This window comes from Drepanopeziza brunnea, assembly GCF_022702325.1.
Source record: "Drepanopeziza brunnea f. sp. 'multigermtubi' strain 214-2 chromosome Unknown ctg4, whole genome shotgun sequence".
Lineage (NCBI taxonomy): Eukaryota > Fungi > Ascomycota > Leotiomycetes > Helotiales > Drepanopezizaceae > Drepanopeziza > Drepanopeziza brunnea.
In genome coordinates, this window is record NW_027094067.1 from 117,795 (window position 1) to 138,340 (window position 20,546).

General features: G+C 50.7%; 5 protein-coding genes across 6 annotated transcripts; 1 reads left to right on the forward strand and 4 right to left on the reverse strand.

The window, feature by feature from the left end:
* Positions 1 to 506: 506 nt before the first annotated feature.
* On the reverse strand, positions 507 to 1,636 carry L3040_002911 (uncharacterized protein; the record flags this gene model as incomplete). The annotated part of the gene is made up of 3 exons (XM_007292099.2): positions 507 to 773; positions 861 to 1,541; positions 1,631 to 1,636. The coding sequence occupies 3 exons, from the start codon at positions 1,634 to 1,636 to the stop codon at positions 507 to 509; spliced, it is 954 nt and encodes a 317-aa protein (XP_007292161.2).
* Positions 1,637 to 2,206: 570 nt separating this feature from the next.
* Positions 2,207 to 4,239, reverse strand: L3040_002912 (uncharacterized protein; the record flags this gene model as incomplete). 2 transcript variants are annotated; one of them, XM_066154249.1, is made up of 5 exons in its annotated part: positions 2,207 to 2,641; positions 2,975 to 3,206; positions 3,307 to 3,556; positions 3,695 to 4,030; positions 4,188 to 4,239. In XM_066154249.1, the coding sequence occupies 5 exons, from the start codon at positions 4,237 to 4,239 to the stop codon at positions 2,207 to 2,209; spliced, it is 1,305 nt and encodes a 434-aa protein (XP_066012233.1). The 2 variants fall into 2 exon arrangements, with proteins under 2 accessions (XP_066012233.1, XP_007292162.2); XM_007292100.2 differs by having other exon boundaries at positions 2,771 to 3,206.
* Positions 4,240 to 11,658: 7,419 nt separating this feature from the next.
* Positions 11,659 to 13,447, forward strand: L3040_002913 (uncharacterized protein; the record flags this gene model as incomplete). The annotated part of the gene is made up of 3 exons (XM_007292102.2): positions 11,659 to 11,773; positions 11,834 to 11,937; positions 11,990 to 13,447. The coding sequence occupies 3 exons, from the start codon at positions 11,659 to 11,661 to the stop codon at positions 13,445 to 13,447; spliced, it is 1,677 nt and encodes a 558-aa protein (XP_007292164.2).
* A 961-nt stretch (positions 13,448 to 14,408) lies between these two features.
* Positions 14,409 to 15,938, reverse strand: L3040_002914 (uncharacterized protein; the record flags this gene model as incomplete). The annotated part of the gene is made up of 1 exon (XM_007292103.2): positions 14,409 to 15,938. One exon carries the CDS (start codon positions 15,936 to 15,938, stop codon positions 14,409 to 14,411), a length of 1,530 nt encoding a protein of 509 aa, XP_007292165.2.
* Positions 15,939 to 16,827: 889 nt separating this feature from the next.
* Positions 16,828 to 18,607, reverse strand: L3040_002915 (uncharacterized protein; the record flags this gene model as incomplete). The annotated part of the gene is made up of 9 exons (XM_066154250.1): positions 16,828 to 16,900; positions 16,961 to 16,987; positions 17,033 to 17,213; positions 17,302 to 17,435; positions 17,593 to 17,926; positions 18,044 to 18,190; positions 18,255 to 18,290; positions 18,389 to 18,396; positions 18,573 to 18,607. 9 exons carry the CDS (start codon positions 18,605 to 18,607, stop codon positions 16,828 to 16,830), a joined length of 975 nt encoding a protein of 324 aa, XP_066012234.1.
* Between the last annotated feature and the right edge of the window lie 1,939 nt (positions 18,608 to 20,546).

Consider the following 20,546-nt stretch of genomic DNA (forward strand, 5'->3'; position numbering starts at 1 on the left):
TTGTTTTTGGGGGGTGCGTGTCGCCGTTCTCCGTTACGCGTTTGAGCAGGTAGGTATATAGGTAATCAAGCAAGCACCATCCATAGCCATGCTAGGATAATATGATTTGTAGGGCTCTTGAAGTTTTGTGTTTATTTTCATCTTTGATATGATATTGGTACAGCCTAAACAAGAAACCATTCGGTTCAGTCCTCCTGGAGGCTGAGGAAGGCTGGCGTTCATGGGCGAAGTCATACCTGATAGTCTTACGGTGCTGAATGGGCGCCGCAACACCGGGAATGAGGTTCTGATAACACACACGAGTAGCAGTTGTTTTCCTGTACTGGGAGCGTACATAACCGGGAAAGATAGCTGCAGAATATCGAGGTAGCTATGCCATGCCGTAACTACCAGAATTCTTTTCTTCTTTCATTTCGTCGTAACATCTCTCTCCCGATTTCCATTGTAGTGGTTCTTTGGATCATGGCTGTTTTGATGCATCTCTCATAGAGTCACTGTTTGTTTGTTCAGTACTGCCCTCCAATCACCACACTCGAGATCCTGCTCCGCGTAGGCATGATCCCAAAGGTCTTCCAGAACTCCCTCGTATCATAGCACCTGCCCAACGTCTCCATGTCTCGAGGTAGGGCCCTCACATTCTCTTCTTCCATCAACTCGCCAATCCACTGGATCTGCTTCTTGGCTCTCTCGTCATTGTCATTTTGGGCGTCCAGCTCACCCGCAAAGCCCAGGACCAAGGACCACCAGTCATAGACTTGAAGATCCGTCAACATCTACACACATACATGTCCGTCAGTAATCCACACCGCACATTTGCACTTATGAAGAAAGAAGTCCCAAGGGATGCTCAAATAACGTACCCATCTCTCCCCCGCGGCCTTGCCAAAGTCCCGATGCACAGCCACAATCGCCCTCGCGACATCGACTCCATGCACCATATGCAGACTGCCCTTCCCCTTCAACACCTCCTTCGTCGGCGCCACGCGGTCAATCCAGTGGATCGCGTTCCGCTCGCCCCCCCACAGACCCGCCAGGTCCAGCACCGAGCCCCCCCGCCGCAGCAGCTCGTCCTCCGCCTGGCCCCGCGCATCCGCAGCGTCGTACCGGCTCCGCCGTGTCACCCACCGCTCCTGCCCAGGCACCGTCCAGATGCCCGTACTGCCCAGCTGCACGAAGTTGACGCTGACATGGCTGTGGCTGTGCACGTACGCGTCCACGAGGGCCGCCGTCTGCGCGGCGCCCCGGAGCGGGAACGTGATGAGCACCGTCTTTGCGGTGGGCAGGGCGCGGTACTGTGCGCCGTTACCACCCTCGTCGTCGTCGTCCCGGTCCGGGGACGAAGAGGGGGGAAACGTAAACTTGAACCGGTAGGTCCCGTCGCGGCCGGTGGTGGTGGTGGCGGCGTGGCTGATCTTCTGCGCGGCGAGGAGCGGGATCAGGAAGGTGGATGTCCAGCCCGCGCCGAGAATCAGGATTTCAACTTGGGATGGTGATGGGCTTGAGGTTACGCTTGCGCTTGCGCTCGCGGGGTTGGGTTGGGCCTGTGTAGAAGATATTGAATACTTTTGAAAGGGAACTTTTTGTATAGAGAGATAGAGAGAGCGGGGGGGTTGTCTTTTGCTTTACGTACGGTCATGATGAGTGTCATTGGTCAGTCAGGGACTTTTCAATTTGAGAATTGAGGATGATATTTTGAGGATGGTGAGGTGAGGTTGAACGATTGAACCGGAACCCGTGATGACGTTTGTCAAAATGTGTGTGTTTGTACGTGTTGATCACGTGGTGTATCATTCCTTTGGACTATAGATATGCGTTCGTTATGTGTATATTGCTCTACACACAGTCAACATCATAATTGAAGGTGCTTTCGGGTAGGAATAGCCAGCAGCGCAATCACAACCACAGCGACTATCGAGCGTCGCCAAGGGACTTTGCAACGGCATACAGTAGAGACTCGTTATGGCACAATCAGGAAATACATACGTACTAGTATGTATTATCCATTCATTTATCTATTTATTTCAATCTATTATCTCCCTCTCGATCCACTCAGCAGACACGATTTCGAAGCTCAGAGGTAAAAATATACATCCAGCGAGCTCAACTCTAGAAACGTGCAGTTCATCTCAGCCGCGAAGCGAACCAAAACAAACTTTCGGCTTGCCCCCACCTCTCTGCAACCCAACACCAAGAGGTCCCGACCGACTCACTTCACCACCGTCCGTTGAGGATAGTGCGGTGGCGCACCGTGGCCCATATCCACATCATCATACTGCGGCGGCGCCTGGGGCTGGCTACCCATGCGCATCATTCCCACATCGCTCTCGGTCTTCCACAGGGGCGGAGCGCCTCCTTTGCGCTTGAAGACGCACATCAGAACGTACGCGAGCCCGACGACGCCGGCGACGACGCTATAGGCAATGACTCCGTTCGGGGAGTTGCGCGCGAGCTTGAGGCCCAGCCCGCCGTTGATGACGCCCAGCAGGATGATGACCCGGCCGTACCAGATGTGCAGGTGGGAGACGGGGGCGCGGGCCTGGTTGCGCTTGTACTGCATGTGGTGGATGATGCCGAAGATGGGCTGGATGAGGAAGAGGACGACGATGACGACGCCGAAGATGGTGTGCGTGCTGCTGAGATTCTGGAGGCGAGGGTAGAGATGTTAGCGAGATGATCGTGGTAGGAGATGAGAGGAGAGGAGAGGGCAGGAGAAGGGCAAGAAACTGCATGAGGGCATGCATGAAGTGGAGGGCTGTGTCAGGAGGACTACCTCGATTCCCAATCTCCCCGCTCTGGATGCGCCAGCAGCTCCCCCGAGCGTACTGCTGCTCGCCCCATTCCCGCTGCCCCCAGTGCTGCTCCCTCCGCTGCCACTACCCCCAGCGCCTCCGCTGCCATTCCCAAAACCCGGGATGGAAGAAGGATCGAAGCCAGGAGGAGGAGACCACTGTCTCTTGGAGAAAGGAGAACCTACTACGTGTGTCATATCCGCCAGCTTAACGCCCAGTCCCAATCCCACGATCAACGCACACAAGTTCAACATCTGCAGGATCGCATGCACCATCCCGTTACCACCCATGCGGATAAACATGGCCGCGAACGGGAACAGTAGGACCATCACGACGCCCATGATGATGCCGTGTGCTTTCTGGTAGTCGGCGACGGCGCCGAAGTTCGAGTTCCCGAAGCTTACGCCTCCCGAGTTACTATTCGAGCTGTCAGCATGGTTCATTTTTCTCCCCGTCGACTGCGTTGGTGCGCCAATTCAGAGGTGGGCGGGGGAGAGTCCAAGAGGGCTGTCCATACCCAGTTCCCGTGGTAGAGCCCCCGGAAGTGCCAGATGAGCCCCCTGCTGCGCTCGAGATGAAGGGGTTGGAGTCCGAAGCAATAGTAGCCTGCCCAGCCAGATCCAACTGCACCTGGGCGGTACTTGAACCTCCGTGCTGATTGATGTTCGCAGAGGTCGATGTGCTGTCCAGGGCGGAACCCATACTCCATGCCGCGATCCAAGGAGAGGAGGAGGAGGAGGCATCCGAGTCGAGGGTACATGTTGTGCCTGTCCGGAGCCATCAGCATGATCTTCGGGAATATGTATGTATCCTGTTTATATATTCCCCAGCCAGCTTCACCGCGTCCATCACACCGGGAGGGGGGGATCATCATCCATGAGCAAGCAATAAACCACTCCACCTACACTTCACATTGGCCACCATGTTCCCGTCCACGATGCCACTACCCTCCAGCAGCGTCAGGCCGCCCTGGATGGTACTGTCCATCTTCGGCTGCGAGTGGCCGCTCGATTTCCGCCCACTGATAGTCACGTTTCCGGCCCCGTCGGCATACATGACGAACATGGTCGAGCCCGCCATCTGCGCGCCGGTGCCCAGTGCGACCCATTGGTATGTGGTGGGCGCGGACAGGCGGACGTAGAGGGGTCCGGTAGAAGAAGCGGAGATGGAGGAGCCGGAGGGGATGGCCACGCCGTAGGAGGGGCCGGGGGAGAAGGTGATCTGGGCGGTCGAGAGGGAGGCTGTTGATTGTGTCGGTCAGCTTTTAATGGTCTTGGAGGAGGAGATTATAGTGATAATCTGGATGATATAGATGATTTCGATAGTAAAGGTAGTATAGGTGATATATATCGGCAGACATCAACAACCAGCAGAGGAGTGGAGTAAACAAAGGCATACCCAACCCAGCAACCGTCCACCCCAGCGTTGATTGTAAGCTTGTCGGCTTCATGATAATTATGTTTAGGTAGTGATGTGGTTGTTATTGTTGTCGCTTCCAGTCCTTATATCCAAGCTGCAGAGGACAAATAAGGTAGCAAGTCCAACTCGATCAAGGGGAGGGGAAAGAGCAGATTTCTTTATCTATATCGATACCAGTACCGAGTCCGTATATCCATATCTACCTATCTGTCTATATCTATATCGATATCCATCAACAAAGAAAAGACCCGGGCCCCCTGCCCTGCCCTGCCCTGCCCTGCCACAGAGCCGAATCAATTTCTGTCTCACTTGCTCTGACCTGCGTACGTAGTTCTGAACACGGCCCTCCCCGGGCCTGTCCTTCCTTGATGCTGGCTCATCATCGGACGCCGCAACTCGAGTCTCGACGATATATGTTCTGCCAACTGCAGCATTCGGCATTTCAGCCCGTGCCACGTACAGGCTGAGCCGAATTTATGAATGAATCAACGAATTGAAACCATCAGTTCCGTCCGTCCGTGACACACGTAAAACCGTGTACTTGCACCCTGCATATTCCATCCCGCAGTCCGGACTTGGGCACTGGGGAAAAGTGACGACGTGCCCGGTTTTTTTCAAATATTAATCACTGCGAGAGCTTCATGTATCAGTCGGTATTGGTACGGATTTCCTGATGCTGATGCTGATGCAGATGCAGATGCAGATGCAGACGCCGATACAGATAGCAGGTCTGACCGGACCAGTCCAGACTAGACTAAACTGAACTGGACTGCGAGATATGCGTGCGTGATAGGCGTTTAATTATAAGTCTCTGATCGCGTTGTGATCCGGAAAGCCAAGGGAAGGATAGAGGAAGTATATTTTCAAGTACAAGTAACCGTCGATGATCTGGCTGATGTGTTTATATCGGGCATTCTAGATGGACAGCAGTTGGCCGGATATAGATCGATAGACGGATGGATCCAGAGAAATAAATGTCCATGTCGCTGAGATAAGCTTACGCTACCTACGGGCTAAAAATAAATAAAGCTTGGATCTACAGCGGGGCAGGCAAGGAGAACAGGCATCTCGAGGATCTTTAACATCAATCATCAATCAACAATATAAGGAATGATATTAACTTGATAGATATAATATCGCTTTGCAGATCCAACGATGAAAAACAACAAGAGACAAACGGTCGATTCATTATCAAGATCCACTTCCGGATCCAAAGCTGCCGGCCTAACACACATCTACAACTAGCTTGCTTCTGATTGCCGAGGTCTCAATCTTTGGATAAGCTTCTTCTCTCTCCTCTATGCATCTCCATTCTGTCTCAACAGAGAGCCAACGCACTTCATATCATTATATATACGCGATTTAAAGCCAAATACCATTGATTACAAAATAACCCGCTCATCTTTACTGTATTGACGAAAGCCTAGCCCCTAAGCATCGAAAATTATCCGATTCGCTTAGCTAGCTGCTGATCAGCTAACCGAGATCCGGGACTCTGTATGTACATCTCGGTGGTCGGCATCAGCTGGGGACATGAAATCCTCTAGCTGACATGACATTCCGCAGATAGGTGGGTAAGTAAACAATTAAGTAAATAAACAAAATGAACAACCAAGCAAAAGTAAAGAGACAAGTGCCGGCGGCACAATACCGGAGATCCCCAAGCGAGCGGGCGAGCCCAGCCCAGACCAGCCCAGCCCAGCCCAGCCAGCCAGCCAGCCGAAACGAGACGAAACCAAACCAAACCAAAACCAAAACCAAAACGAAAACATCAACAATACAACACCAGACGAACGGACGCGCAATCGAAACGAAACCCCCAAACCCGAAAAGAAGATTTGGAAGGGGGAAAAAGCCTCCAATGACGTACCCACGTGCCTGCGCATCGCAGATGCCCGACCTAGCTTAACCAGTGTCGAGATTCGGCCCCATCGGCCACTAACCATCCAGCCGCCTACCAGTGCTCACGGACATGCGATCGACCGACCGATCAATGGTGTTAAGGAAAAGAAAAAGTGCAGGCATCAATGAGGAAGACAGGAATTGTGGTTGGTTTGCAGCACGGAGAGATGGCCGACTGCTGACGAGTCCCCCCCAGCCCCCCTTCCCTTTCCCTTTTTTTCATACGTCTATCGTATCTTATCGGCTGAGGTGAGAGATGAATGGATGGATCTGTTTGGCTTTGAGGGATTGAGTAAGAAAATGGTCTCTATCGCAAGTAAGCAAGTAAGTAAGCAAGAAATACCGCCGGTCGAGATGGGAAATATCCACGGAAAATACAATCTCGACTCCCAAGAGATGTCATCTACCAAAAGCTATCTACGGTCTTTTATCGAAACTTGGCTGTTCTCTGATTTCATCGGGCTAGGGTGTAGATGTAGTTCAAATGAGTGAGATGGGTGGATGGAGAGGCTGGTGTAATCCATTTTATTTTATTTTGAACTCAATGGAGGACGATGGATATGGATGGAGTGTAGAGGGGTTATTCTACCTGCGAAAGGAGGAGGAGGAGGAGGAGGAGAGAAGGGTAGAGGCTTTGGGCTTGAAGAGTATTTGAAAGTATACTCGACTCGGTATGTAGTCGATGGTTTACATGATAATTGACGCGATCGTCGATGAAGGAGGAGGGTTGGGTATATTGTGATGGAGGGAGGGGGGCCGAATAGTAGAGACAGAGAGACAGACAGAGACAGAGAGCAGTTCTCGGCGGAAGAAGATCCATCTGGCGGCGCAGCTCTGTGGCCGATATGGCTGGCCGGGCTTGATAACGAGTGGTCGAGCTGAAGAGATAACGGCGCTCGCTCTCTTCGCTTGGTGCACCATTTTCCGTTCTGGCTACTTACTGGACGCCACCATGACGGTTTGTAGAACAGATCAAGCCCATCTGGCTGTATCGCGGTCGTATCCCGGTTGTAGGATTTGACTGTCCTTAAAAGTGACTAGCTGCTCGCACGCGTAGTTCACTTAGGATCAGTTTCTCGGTTATGAATATCAAAAAAGCGCAGCACACACAGGTCATAAAACCGACAGGAGAAGCCAGCACTGACGACGAGGTAAGATTTTTTTTTTTTTTTTTTTTTTAGGAATACAAGCAACGTGTCCAAATCTCCCGACGCTAGTAGACTTGAACTCAGGGATCAAATTGTTGGACAGGATAGCCGGGGATGTGTGATTCTTGCCTTCGTTGGCCGCTATGCTCCCCCCGGCACGCGCGACTTGGTGCCGCAAACGATAATCGCCGGGACGACGACTCTGTGATCCAAGCCGACGCGCCACCGATGAAGCCAAGAAAGCCGTTCCCTCGGCGTGCTCCACCCGACGTCGAAGCAGCAGCGGACGTTGACCGCCGCGCCGCGAGCCTGGTTGCCACACCGGTTCCTCCGCCGTTAGGAGTTGGGAGTTGGGCGCGGGGCTCGGAAGACTGGAGGGCTTCAGATGCTTGACGTGCGGGTGTTCTCCTCGGCAGTCGGTGGGGATCCGGATGATAGGCGGTATGTGACGAAGAAGAGTGGCGTGGTGGTGGAGGCGGGCTGGCTGTGGAGGACGTGGAGATGTGCGCGTGGAAAGTGATGACCGATCTCTAGGGCCATGGAGGATTATTGATGTTAGAGGTAAGACATGATGGCGAGGTCCGTAGAGCGTTGGGGGCGAAGAGGCAAGAAGTGACTTTTTGGCCGACTGGAAACTCAAGCGATAGTGTAGTTCGAGAGAACCGAAGAGGAAGTAAAGGTTGGGTACATGGTATGTTCCCAGAAAGGTTTATTATAATAACAAATGCCAGATGATAAGTGCTAGGCAGATCCTTTTACGCGGCTGTCCTAGGAAGCGCTTTCGGCCCTACAGCAAACTAGAACCTTCTCCACTCACCAGTAACTGTTCAAAGTCACAGTCCTTAGTACTTTCCGTCATAGTCTTCTTGATTGTACAGCTGTTCGCTATAGTCATCTGTTTCGCTACAAGACTTCCGCCCCAATTATAAAGATACCTACCACTATCATTCGCTCTCCGCAGCGAGTCGCACTTCTACCGGGTTAAGCAGTCGGCATGTGAACGGCCGCATTCGGTCCCAAATTTCCAACGAACAGGTTCGAAGCTCCAGATTTCCACAAGTGATTAGTGTCACACGTATCCCACACCGTCGTCTCGTATGCAGCTTCCCAGCATCCGGCAACTCAGCTGGCAGGCTGAGAGAAGGAATCGAGGTGCCACACGATGAAAAGTGGCAGCTCGTCAAGATTTCAGCAAGACATGGCTTATCAAGGAACTCGGCACACCCGCTACTTCGTCTCCCAATACCCGCGAGGCGTTGATAAAGAAGACCAATCTGGACGCGTTCGTTCCTCGTCGAGTTGCTGACTGTCAAGCGAAACAAGCTCAACTAAAGGTCAGGAAACCTTGTGCTAAGAAATCGACTGTACGCACTGGCGGGAATAGTTGAGCTTTCTTATGAGTTGTTGGTGTAGGGCTTTCATACACATCTTCCATCAAAGTGAGTTGTCCGTGATGAACTTTGAGTCTCACCTTATACACCAGTAACACGATGGTAGGAGCCTTTGGTAGGATGCTTGAAGTATACGGAGTATGGCGGCTCTCTAGCAGTCGGAGAAGTCTTCCTGGTCGCTAGTGCCGCCGTGCAAAAAACCTTCAGAAGTATTCTCGTCCACGTTAGAGTAGCGATCGGCAGACAGCATGATGCCTGGCTTGACAGCAGGTCTCAGCCGCTCGATGGCCATTGTCAAGCATGGCAAACGAAGCCCAGGTTATGAAGGGAAAATCCGGCTGAGATTGCAAGTCATGTGTGTAAGGGACTTGTACTGGACTTCTTGTCAGGGGTGAGGACTCGCGAGTCGCGACGCTTCTTGTGATGAAGCAAATGGGTAATGTCAAACAACATTTCAAGACCTAAAGAGTCATGAAGGCTACTTAGAGAAGCAAGAAAGCGGTTGGTCGTATTCCGAGGGCAGTGTGACCCCAATCTCAAGTCGCTACTGTCTTAATATCATACCAGTCGTACACACTCTCTCGAGTATCTCAGGTCTCGACCTAGTACTCGAGAGATGCAAATTCAGCCGAGAGATGACTTATATTTTGATCGCCAGGTTGTAAGCACGCGTGATTAGGCCCCCGTGCCCATCTCTTGCACTACCACAGCACAAAACCGTAGCGTAGAGTCACATAACACAGGTACAGTAATTTCAGGCACATCAAAAAAGGAACGAGCCTCGACTATGTGTGATAATTTTATCGTTTGTCTTCAGGCCAGGGCTGCAACCTATAGCAACCCAAGAGCTTCTCAAAGCCCGGCAGGTCTAGCCAACTCACAAATTCAATCCAGTGAATTTCACTTGGATATATGAGCGCTGAAAGATCGCACCTTGACGTCCAAGGAAGAGTGAATGTTGCAGCCTGTGAAATGCAAATCCAGCATAGTGAGGAATTGGGAATAGCTAGCAAGATGAAAATGATACACACGGATGAGGCTAGTGGAAGGTATCTTTGCCACGCATACAAAAGCAACAGGTTACAGCACACGGGAGTGAGAAGATACCTCGGTAGCCGCGTATAATTGATAACAACAGCCAAGAGCAGACAGAATGAAGGGCAAACGCGACCAGGTGAAGCCAGATATAATTTTGGAAAAAAGCACATTGCCAGTAGCAACGAAGAAAATGGAAAGTGGAGGTATCTCCGTGATCTCATAGATCCACCTACTAAGATACTACTGCCAAGCTCGCAGAAGGAAAAGTCTATCTGGAAAAACAATGCAGATCTCGCTCAGATCGCACGCTCCCCCCAAAAAATTTGAAACAAACAAGAGAAGCCTTCAACAGACATTCTGGAAAAGCCTGAGTTCCGGCCTAGTAGGGGCCTATTCCTCGGCAAAAATAGTACCTAGTAGCTCTATTTTCACATTCCACACCCTTTAAACCTCACTCTATGCCGGTCTTCCACTAACGGGTGGGAGCGGAGCGGATGTCTCGGAGATTTACTACGTAGTCGCTGGACTTGATGTCATCCCACGACCCAGCCTCGTATTCCGCCTCGCACAGGCACCTATCTTCGAACCTTCGGGCTTCGCAAACTCCGTATTGGCGATGCTTCGTACGTAGGTATGAGATTTTAGGTCTGGCTTGTGTCATTGCACGATGCGGAAGCATCATGATCGACGGATCTGTGGGGGCATCATGATCGACGGGCTGGCCGAACGTTACGTCTCCGACAGAGAGCGCTGGTCTTTCATATTCGTAGTACTACTACTACTTACTATATTGTACGCAGTACTGAGCGTTTGGTAGATCCGAATTGAAAGATATATCGCGTGGAGTGCGGAAACGTAACGCGTGGGGGAAATGCTCGAGAAACAGCTGGTTGCCTCGCACGTAGAGGCTACTATTAAAAGTACTAGTACGTAGTATTACTACGTATATCGCGGAAGTCCGGAAACCTTACCCCGTAGCTTTGCGAAGTGCCGTCCGTAAGTTTTGGGTTGCAGCCGGGCTGTAGCGTTACATTTTCTTTACATTCCTTTCAAAGCGTATTTTTTATGGAATATGAATGTACCGTTCATGTTACTGTAAAGGCCTCGGAAGTCAGCTTTACACGTTGTACTACGGCCGTTGCGAAGCGAGGTCCCCGGCCCCGGGGCTTGCGAAGGGCCGCCAAGGAATAGACCTTATGAAGATGGAGATGACTTCCAAGCAATCGATCAATGCTGAGGATCTCTTAGCTCTAGAAGATGCGCTTCTCATGGGGTAGAGTTACCCACGGCACTTGGCACAAGCAGATGCTTATTCCAACGGAGGTGGTAAATACTTAACGGTGATCTGCGTCTATGGGCCCAATGCTTCGCAACAGGAAGAGAGCTGAAGAAATTTTCGAGCGATGTCATCGATTGGGAAAGAATTTGGCATATTCAAGCACATGGGGGGTTCAGTTGAATGGTCCTTTGACCTTTTTTAATTTTAAGAAGATGGTCTTTGGATCATTTAGATTCAGGAATAGTTCATTTTCAAGACTGTCCTTGAGCAAGAGACCGTCCCCTGACGATCTTACAGCCGTCCCCGTCTAATTGTTTACTAGTTGTATCTGCTGCTGCTTCAGCAACGGAACACAATTCTATCCTTGGATTTCCCACCTCGTTTATCGGACAGACACCAGTCACAAGAGGATTTCCGGGAACAGTCTTATGTAAAAGTTAATTGTAAGTTGGTGGTGACTGGGGTATACCGGAGGTACCTTGAATCTATTAATGGGTGGCTTTAACTAAACCCCCCTAGTTACTAGTAGCACAATCAGAAGGGAATGGCTCGTATTACTTAATTCACGAGGACAAAGCAATTGTTCCGTTTGCGGTTATTTATGACTTCGCCTCCCCTATGTACAAATAGCTCTTCCGTCTTCATTTCCCTATCCTTTTTCTGTTACTCTTCTCTCGATAATACAGAACAAGATGTTATTCACACATTTCTCACCTCTAGCTCTGCTTGTGGCTGCTGCCGCAGCGGACTGGAGTACGCAGCAATGGGACGCTATTGTTGTTGGTGCTGGGCCGGCAGGAATAATTGGTACGTTGAGATCTGGAGAGCCGTGAAAGAAGAGATAAGGTCAGAACTAATGAAACATAGTTGCAAGCCGACTCGCTGCTGCCGGTCATCAGACACTTCTACTTGAAGGTGGCGCTGCGCTTTCATATGGCGTTACAGGCGGTGATCTCAACAGCCGAAGACCAGTAAGTCCATCCTCCAACTTTCACAGAGCTTCATGTTGATGAAAATCCCCAGTCCTGGCTCGCAGGCACAAGCCTCACCCGCGTCGACGTTCCCGGCCTGTACAAGTCCATCTTCTCCGACGGGGGCGGCCTCACCTGTCCAGGAACCCAGGTAGCTGGATATGGAGGCTGTACCATTGGTGGCTCCTCCGCCATCAACGCCGGGCTCTTTTTCGAGCCGCCTGCTAGCGATTACGACCTCTACTTCCCTGCCGGGTGGAAGTCCGCGGACATGGAGAGCGCCACCACGCGTCTCTATGCCACCCAATCGTCGACGAATCTGACTTCTCAAGACGGAACCCGGTACCTGCAGACTGGGTACACAGCTGCTAGAAAGTGGCTGGTTGACGGATTGGGCTTCAAAGATGTGGATATCAATGCGCAGGCGAACGACAAGACGCAGGTGTTTGGATATCCGATCTTCGACTATTCGAATGGGCAGAGAGGAGGCCCCGTAACGAATTATTTGCAGAGCGCATTGAAGCGGACAAACTTCAACTTACAGAGCGGTGCAAGAGTTACCCGCGTGGAGCGAACGGGGTCAAAAGTAACTGGCGTAACGGTCTCGGTGGGAGGTGTCGACAAAGTCGTCAACTTGACGCCGAAAGGGAGAGTCATTCTTAGCGGAGGAGCGCTGCAGAGTCCCAGTCTACTAATGTACTCTGGCATCGGAGATCCAACTGAATTGACGAAGCTTCAGAATGGAAACAAGCTGGCTTCGAACATGGCGCCAGCGCAGTGGATCAACTCGACAGCCGTCGGCTCGGGACTCTTCGATAATCCCAATACATTCATCGAGCTCTCGGGGCCCTCGATCGAGTCATACACATACTCATATGACAACCCTCCTGCTGGCGACAGAGACCTCTACCTCCAGAAGCGGAGCGGACCATACACATTCGCTAGCCAGACAGCCGTATTTTGGGACACCATCAAGCACCCCGACGGCAGCGTGACGGGACTCCAAGGCACGATTGACTCCTCCGGCTACGCCGACTTCAACGACCAAAACACCATCACTCTCAACGTATACGGCACTTCCGGCCTGAAGTCCACTGGCCGGGTCGTCTTAGACGCAAGCCTCGTCCCCGGTCCCGACGGCAGCGTGTACTACTCGAATCCCCGCGACGCCCAGGATATCGCGTCGTGGATCCACAAGCTGTTCCAGAAACTGCCCGACTCAGGCCTCACCCCGCGCAACATCCCCCAGCAAGCCTCCCAGGCGGACATTGAGAAGTACATCACGACCTTCTCGCCGTATGCCCGGGGGCAGGTGAATCACTGGACGAGTAGCTGCCGAATCGGCACGTGTGTGGACAAGAACACCGTCGTGATCGGGACGACGAACTTGCATGTCGTGGACTCCAGCATCGTCGCGCCCCTCACCGTGAACCCGCAGTTCGGCGTCATGGTTGCCGCTGAGAGAGCAAGCGAGCTGATTCTGGCGTTGGATGGGAAGAAGATTGTTTGATGATCGGGAGCCAGGATGAAATAAGCGTTTTGGGATATCCGGGATAGAGCGCGGCGTAGGAGTCTACAGCTTGAGAGTTACTTTAGAACGATTTATGAATGAAGCGACCAAGTCATCTTTGAAGGCTTGGAAATGATACATTTCACTTGCCTCACTATGATTCAGAGAAGTGTACTGTATTCTACATCCACAGGGATATCTCAATCCCCAACCACACAGCCCAGGTAGATCCATCGACTACGATGAAGGTCATCAATATCACGGCTCTTGTATTCGCAGCCATGGCTGTTCTCTGCAACGACACAAGCATTGTCACCACCGTGGCCAATGATAGTATTCAAATGAAAGTAGGTCGTTCTATATCGAATGGGTAACAATTAGCTTGCTTCTTCCTAGTGTCATTTGATGGACAAGAAGAGAAAGTATAAAGACTTGTTGGATGTAAGTAAAATAAGGCGAGTAGGTGTTTTTTTACAAGTATTTATAGAGAGAGAGAAACTCATATAAACTTCTAGAATAGAAGATCATGTTTCGGAGTAGATACCTGCCAAGTCCCGGATAATTACTGTACAATCAATGCCAGAGCCGCTGTCACTTTGAAACAAGGGGGCGATCTCAAATCTCAAGTCCGAAAAGGATACGCAGATTGCAGGCGAAAAAAGAACGCATCTCTGTTAAGTACAAAGGTACAATTAAGCGCAACCTCTCTCTATCGGAATGCGCCCAGCCCAGTTTCGGACAGTTTCAATGCCAGTGATGCAATGTCATGTCTATCTCCCGCCAAACCCAGTCCCCAAGTGCCGTCCCATTTTCCATTACGAACTCCCTGTATGCACAAAGGCTTTATGTACGCTGGGATCTCCTCTATCGTCCCTTGATAGATTACCCAAAGCACAATGATTGTATGTACGTCAATCCAACATCTGGTAACCCATTCTCGCATCCGACAGGTGCCAGGGAGTTATTCCTGATAGGAAAACATGCCCGCAAACCCATCCCCATCCAACATGCTCTGACTAGCCACATAACTGAAGCCCCCAAAAGGATTATCCTTCTCGACCGCACTCCCAACCATCGTCGAGTTCCAAGGCGCCTTTGTGCTCGTCAAGACAGGACTCAGAGCCAGCCCCGTAAACTCGTCCGAGAAGTTCTCCGCAAGTTCCGGGTCGGTAACCAGCGGCTGGATGGGTGGTTCGATCTCCCGGAGCGCAAGCTTCTTCCAGTCGATCTTTCGGAAGAATCGGTGTTTCTTGATTGCCTGCATGTCCTTCGGCATGTTACCCCCGAGTCGCTTGTTAGGTTCCTTGCGCAAGAGACGGGTCAGAAGATCTTTAGAGTCCGGACCGAGGAAATACGGCATGACGACTTTTTGCTTTACGATCTTCTCCTGGATCTTGGCAGTATTTTGGGCTACAAAGGGCGGGCTCCCAGTCAACAAATCGTAGCCCAGAGCACCAAATGACCACCAGTCCACCGCCATCCCGTATTTATGTCCTTGGATGACTTCAGGCGCCATGTATTCCACCGTACCCAGCACGCTATTGCAGCGATCGTTCTCGTCGACAGAGACCTTGGAGAGACCAAAATCAGTCAGCAAGAGGTGGCCTTCGGAGTCTAGGAGGCAGTTTTCGGGCTTCAGGTCGCGGTAGACAACACCGAGGTTGCGGTGGAGGTGTTCGAGAGCGAGGACCATCTCGGCCATGTAGAAGGACGCAGTTGATTCGGGGAACATGCGCTCTTCCGCGAGATATTTGAATAGTTCTCCGCCTTGCGCGTATTCGAGAATGAGGTAGAGTTTTGCGTGATCCTGAAACGCATAAAAAAGCTTGACGACGAAAGGGTGCCGGTTGACGCTTTCGAGGATGGAGCGCTCGGTCTTGGTTTGCTCGATGAGGCGTTTGTGCACGGTGAGAGAGGCTTTCTTGAACTGTTTCTGCGCATAAAGACGGCCGGTGGTTTGCTGCTTGACTAGAAGCACTGTGCCGAATGTTCCCTTTCCCAGACATCGCAGAGGCTCAAAGTCCGTCGCAGTCATCTTGCGCGCTACTGTATCCTGGACCAGCCCTCCTTCAATGGCGCCGTACAAGGGCTTCTCTGCTACGCTCTCACTTACAAAGTCGTGCTCAAGGGGAACTTCGTAGCTGGTGATGTCAGAGTTATCGTCGTCGCTGCATCCATCAGAGGTGCTCGTGCCAGTGCTGCTCTGTGGTTGGCTCCTGAACTGGCTCTTGCTGCGTACAAAAGAACCATTGCGTGAATCAATATCCAAGTTCAATGTCTCCAACTTCAGCTTCATCTGGCTGATCCCTCCCATGGCCGTGGCGGAGGTGGAGCGTAGCATCGGGCTGCTATTCGCGCTGACGACATCCTCCAGAGCCTGCCTTCTCTTGGACGGAGTTCGTGCGCCATAATCGGAATCTTCATCTCCTGAACCCATCACTGGAGTATTGAATCCGCGAACGGTGTTCATGGCGGGGGTCGACGACTTCATGGTGCACCGCGACGTCGCTCGGCATCCGCCCGGATCTGGGAGCGGTAGTTTCTGTGTAGTTTCTGCTGGTTCTTCGCGGTTCGCATTACCGTCTGGCTAATGAGGAGAGAGTTGGTGTGGTTAATGTCGTTGTCGCTTTCGATATGCATTTGTCTGTCGTTCGGGTTGTGGGATTATGGTTCTGGTAGAGGGGAACAGGAGAGAAACTGGAAATTGGACTCAGGACTCGGGCCCGTTCGACTAAACCGCCGCTAGCTAGTAAGCGGTATGGCGCTTAAATTCCGCTACTCACAATGTTTATTTTTATTTTTATTGTCATTTTTATTGTGCAGTTTGTTAATAGTCAGTGCGCTCGCTGACTTTTACCTGCGGGCTCTCGGTAACAACTAATACCCCTTTTTTTCCTGACTGCTGTTTTGCAGTACATTTGGAATATGTTGAAACTGATTGGAAGCGGAGATGATCCTATGCTTGAAATATTTTTATTGTCTAAATATAATTCCTTGTTGTCTTTCAGGCGCATATCCCGGTCATTGGGCAGCACCGTATGCATTTACTATCACGTGAGCTGCTCTTAACAGCGTGGATGTTTTTCTCTTCTCTGCTCCGTACGTCAAATGCATCTGCTCGTTTCTGTTCCTAGTTTCGCTGTTTTTTGCCTTCTTGCTTTGATTTGTTTCCTCTTTGCTGCGTTCATTTCTAGTTATATTCCACTCTTTGTCGGTTCACCTGTGGCTTGGACCTGTCTGACCGTATATAGCCAAATTCTGCGATTCGCATACCCATTTTGAAGATCAAATGTGGTATCTCAATTTCATATTGGTTTTGATTAGAGCTGGGCGAGTCAGAGTCTTCCAGTCCGTGAATTATTTACAGCAATACCCTGGTTCTAGCGTGAGATTGAGGTCGAGGCCGAGACTAGCCAAGTTGTTCTGGCGCCAGCCAATACAAGTTTTTCATTCCTAGCTTGTCGTTGAACATGAATTCTTGCGTAAATGCCGTTCAGGTCGAATCCCACTCACCGATGCGCACTTCTATCCTTCCAAAACCTGAAGGAGCAGAAAAGCCTTCATTTGACCCAAGCATTAAACCACCTCACGGCCTGGAAGTAAGCGCTCTCCTGCGCAAACGCCTTCTTCGGATCCGTCAAGTTCGTGCGGACCGCAAACCCGTGTTCGGCGCCGGCGTACAACGAAGTCTGGAATGTCGCATTCTTCGCGCGAAAGATGGCTTCTGCCGCAGCCCGTTGCGCGGGCGTGTTCGACCCGTCAAGTTCTGTCCGATTTCTGGTGTCAGCAGACAGATCCGACCAACTCTGCCGCATATGGAAGAGGAATCAGTACAAGGGCGCGGCGCGACGAACCTCCGAAGGCAATGCTGAGAGGAGCGGCGATACCTTCCCACTCCGTTGCCACGACATTACTGGGGTGGGCTGTGAAGCCCGCATCGAGCCCCCTTCCCTGAGCCAGGAACCGGGCGACGTATTTCCCTCCAAAACTGCTCTCTTGTCAGCTCCTCGCTCTTATAAAAGACAATATAACAGCACTTCGAGCAGCCAATCGTCTCACTAAATAAGTACACAGCTTGATAGATGGGATTCCGGAAAGTCTACCCGAGGTCCGAGGATGATAGATGATGGATAGGGCATAAATACCAGTATCCCACCGCGCCAATCTTCTTCACCCCGAATTGGCTCCTTATGGCTGCGATAGTCGACGTCACAACAGCATCGATCGCCTCGGGCGGGTGGCGCGCACGCCACTCGGTCATGTTAAAGCCCGGCGTGCCCATCTGATCGACCGGCACCGGATCGCCGCCGAACAGGTCCGGCTCCACCACGAGGTAGCCCGCGGCCGCGAGGCGATCCGCCAACAAGCGGTTGTTGATCAGTTCCACGCCGAAGATGTCCGTGAGGTACAGGATGGCCACCTCAGCGCTGCTGTTCTGCTGTGATGGTTTCCCCGGCGGGTAAGAGAGGTAAGTATTGACTTTTTTTTTTAACCCTTTGGGTCAGCACTAGCACATATCTTTGGTTTTCCGGGACGGGGTGCACAGAAAGTAGAAGCAGAAGGAAAAGCGAGGTTAAACAGTGGAGGAAGACCTACCCCCGCCAACATCCTCGAACGTCCCCGTCGCATTCGCAGCGCCCGCGACGCCGCCGTTAGTGCATTTTAATCCATATTGGCCGACCTGGCCAGTAAATAGCTCTCCCGCGTGTTCGTGAACGAGCGGCGCGGGATCATATCCTTCGGCTGAAGCGAGAGAAAGGTGGGCGAATAGCGCCAACGATAACAACGACAGTTGGGGACGCATTACCATGCTTCAAGATCAAATAAATAAGTGGGTAGCTAGCTGAGCACCAGTTAGTTAGGGGATGATTATTCGACGTTTTTGAGTGGGAAAGGAACACAGAATATAACAATAGAATAGTAAAATGAATAAATGTTTACTTTCTTTGCTCGTACAAATCAAAATTGACCTTCACAAATGGATGTGATAAATGGGATGTGGTAAATGGGATGGATGGGGCCTGGGAGGGGTACCCGCCAGCCAAGCACTCCTCCCCTTAAACGATCGTGATGACGTCTTCCTTCTTTACCGATGGCAAGGGGACAGATGCAGCCAAGTGCTTACCTACCAAGTTGCCTCGATCTTTGTACTCCGTACATCTGTGAACCGAGATGATATCTAATAATTCCAAGCAAGCTAATACAGAAAGCTATTCATCATATCATAGGTACCAATCACATATATAAGATACCAAATACATATATGAATAAGTTATAATTGTCTCCCATTGTGTTCCCGGCTGGATACGAAAGAAGAGCAAAAGAAAAAGGTTTATTCCGTTCGTCTGCTTGTTTACCATCAATAGGTAAGGAACAGGCTCTTCGAAGCTTAAGCGAAGAAAGAGGTACGTATGTACCTGCTACCCAACCCAGCTTCATTACGTACCATTAATGTCTGCATTTCTTTGTAGTGAGAATTGATGTGGGAACGCTGATCAGATTGTGGATGGTGGATTGTAGTTAAATAAGTGGCTCCTTTGGTGTTACGTATTGCGCAAGTGTGCGACGATGATTGCGAGTGAATGAATGACGGGGCGTCGTGCTAATTAATGGTCGATCGATCTTGACTACCTGAGCTTCAAAAAATGGACTGGGAAAATGAAATTATAAGCGATGACGAGAGGATCATGAAGTTGATCGTACCCGTAACCGTTATTACTGCATAGATGACAGATATGATATACCGGCTCCTCGAGCATGGAAAGCTCGTCTTGGGAACTATTGGATTTCAAAACAGTCAGTCACCTTTATAGAGAGATAGAGAGAGAGAGAGAGAGAGATGATATGTGTTTCAGGTGGGCGACGCCATGATTAACGTTGTAAGTGTACCCTTCAATCATTCACTTACTCGCTTTTGATCAAAATGTTAGATTTCTGCCTGAATACGAAATCTTCCAACGTTTTCGGACCTCTCTCGCCCGCTTTCGAACTCTGGTCGTCTTGTATGGGCCCTCCGACATCTGAGGTGAGATAGGAATCAGAATTAGTAACTGTGAATTGATCCATGAAGCTGCTGCTATCTTCCGTACCATCGGCGTGTTGGTTAAGGTTAAAGCCACCACTATCACTACCACCAGCCATGGATGGACATGCTGCAGCTGCGAGGCCAGCGAGTCGCGAAGGGTTGTTATCTTTAGGGTCTTCATAGCGACAGGATCAAGAAGAGTATTTGTTGAGTTTGGAGAATTTGGTGCGGTCTTCACGTCGGGAAACGGCGAGGGAAAACCTCTTTTTACAAACATCATTATTGCCGCTGGACTTCGAAGTTGACATCCTGGATCAATCCTTTTCACCTCGAAAACTTGCTTATACTTACCCTTACCATAATATATATATAGGTATATAGGTATATGTAGACGCGTGGATGTTCTCTTTCCTGGGCATCATCCCGATCATGCCACTCTGACCAGATGCTGCGATCTGATATCACTTACATCTTTTCGATATCTAGACGGCCAATTGCCTTGGGCACGGAGGTGATCTCTGCCACTTCTTGTAGAGACTTTGGTGGGAAGTAGAAGACGGAGATGGAAATACTTCGTAGAAGAGTTACTGACTATTACCAGAGTGATGTGTTTCTTTATCCTGCAGGAAGGTCGTGTTCGCCTTGATCGGCACTACAGTCTACAACTGCATATATTGAGCTTAGTTATGTAGCGGACAAGCCACCTGTTGCAACACCAGGCCTGCGTCGCCTGTTGGTTTTATAAGGTGAAGAGGACGAGGTTGACGGATGATTAGGAAGATATGCAAAGTGATCGACGCGATTTATCAGAGTTTCGCTTAGAAGATCCGGGGTTGGGGTCGGATCTCGATAGTAGTGTAAGATTGATGGGGTAGGTACCTATTTTGCCATGGGATGCAGACACAGAGGGAGTTTGAGGCTGCAGCTGCCATGGCTTCATCAAGTGTGCTTCAATCTGGGAATGAATTCGTTGAGCCGGCCTTCCCACATCCATTCATTCCTGGGGAAAACACCTTTAAAGTTATGAGGCTCTACTTTACGTAGTACCTACGCGAGTAGATCGGTACCCGGATT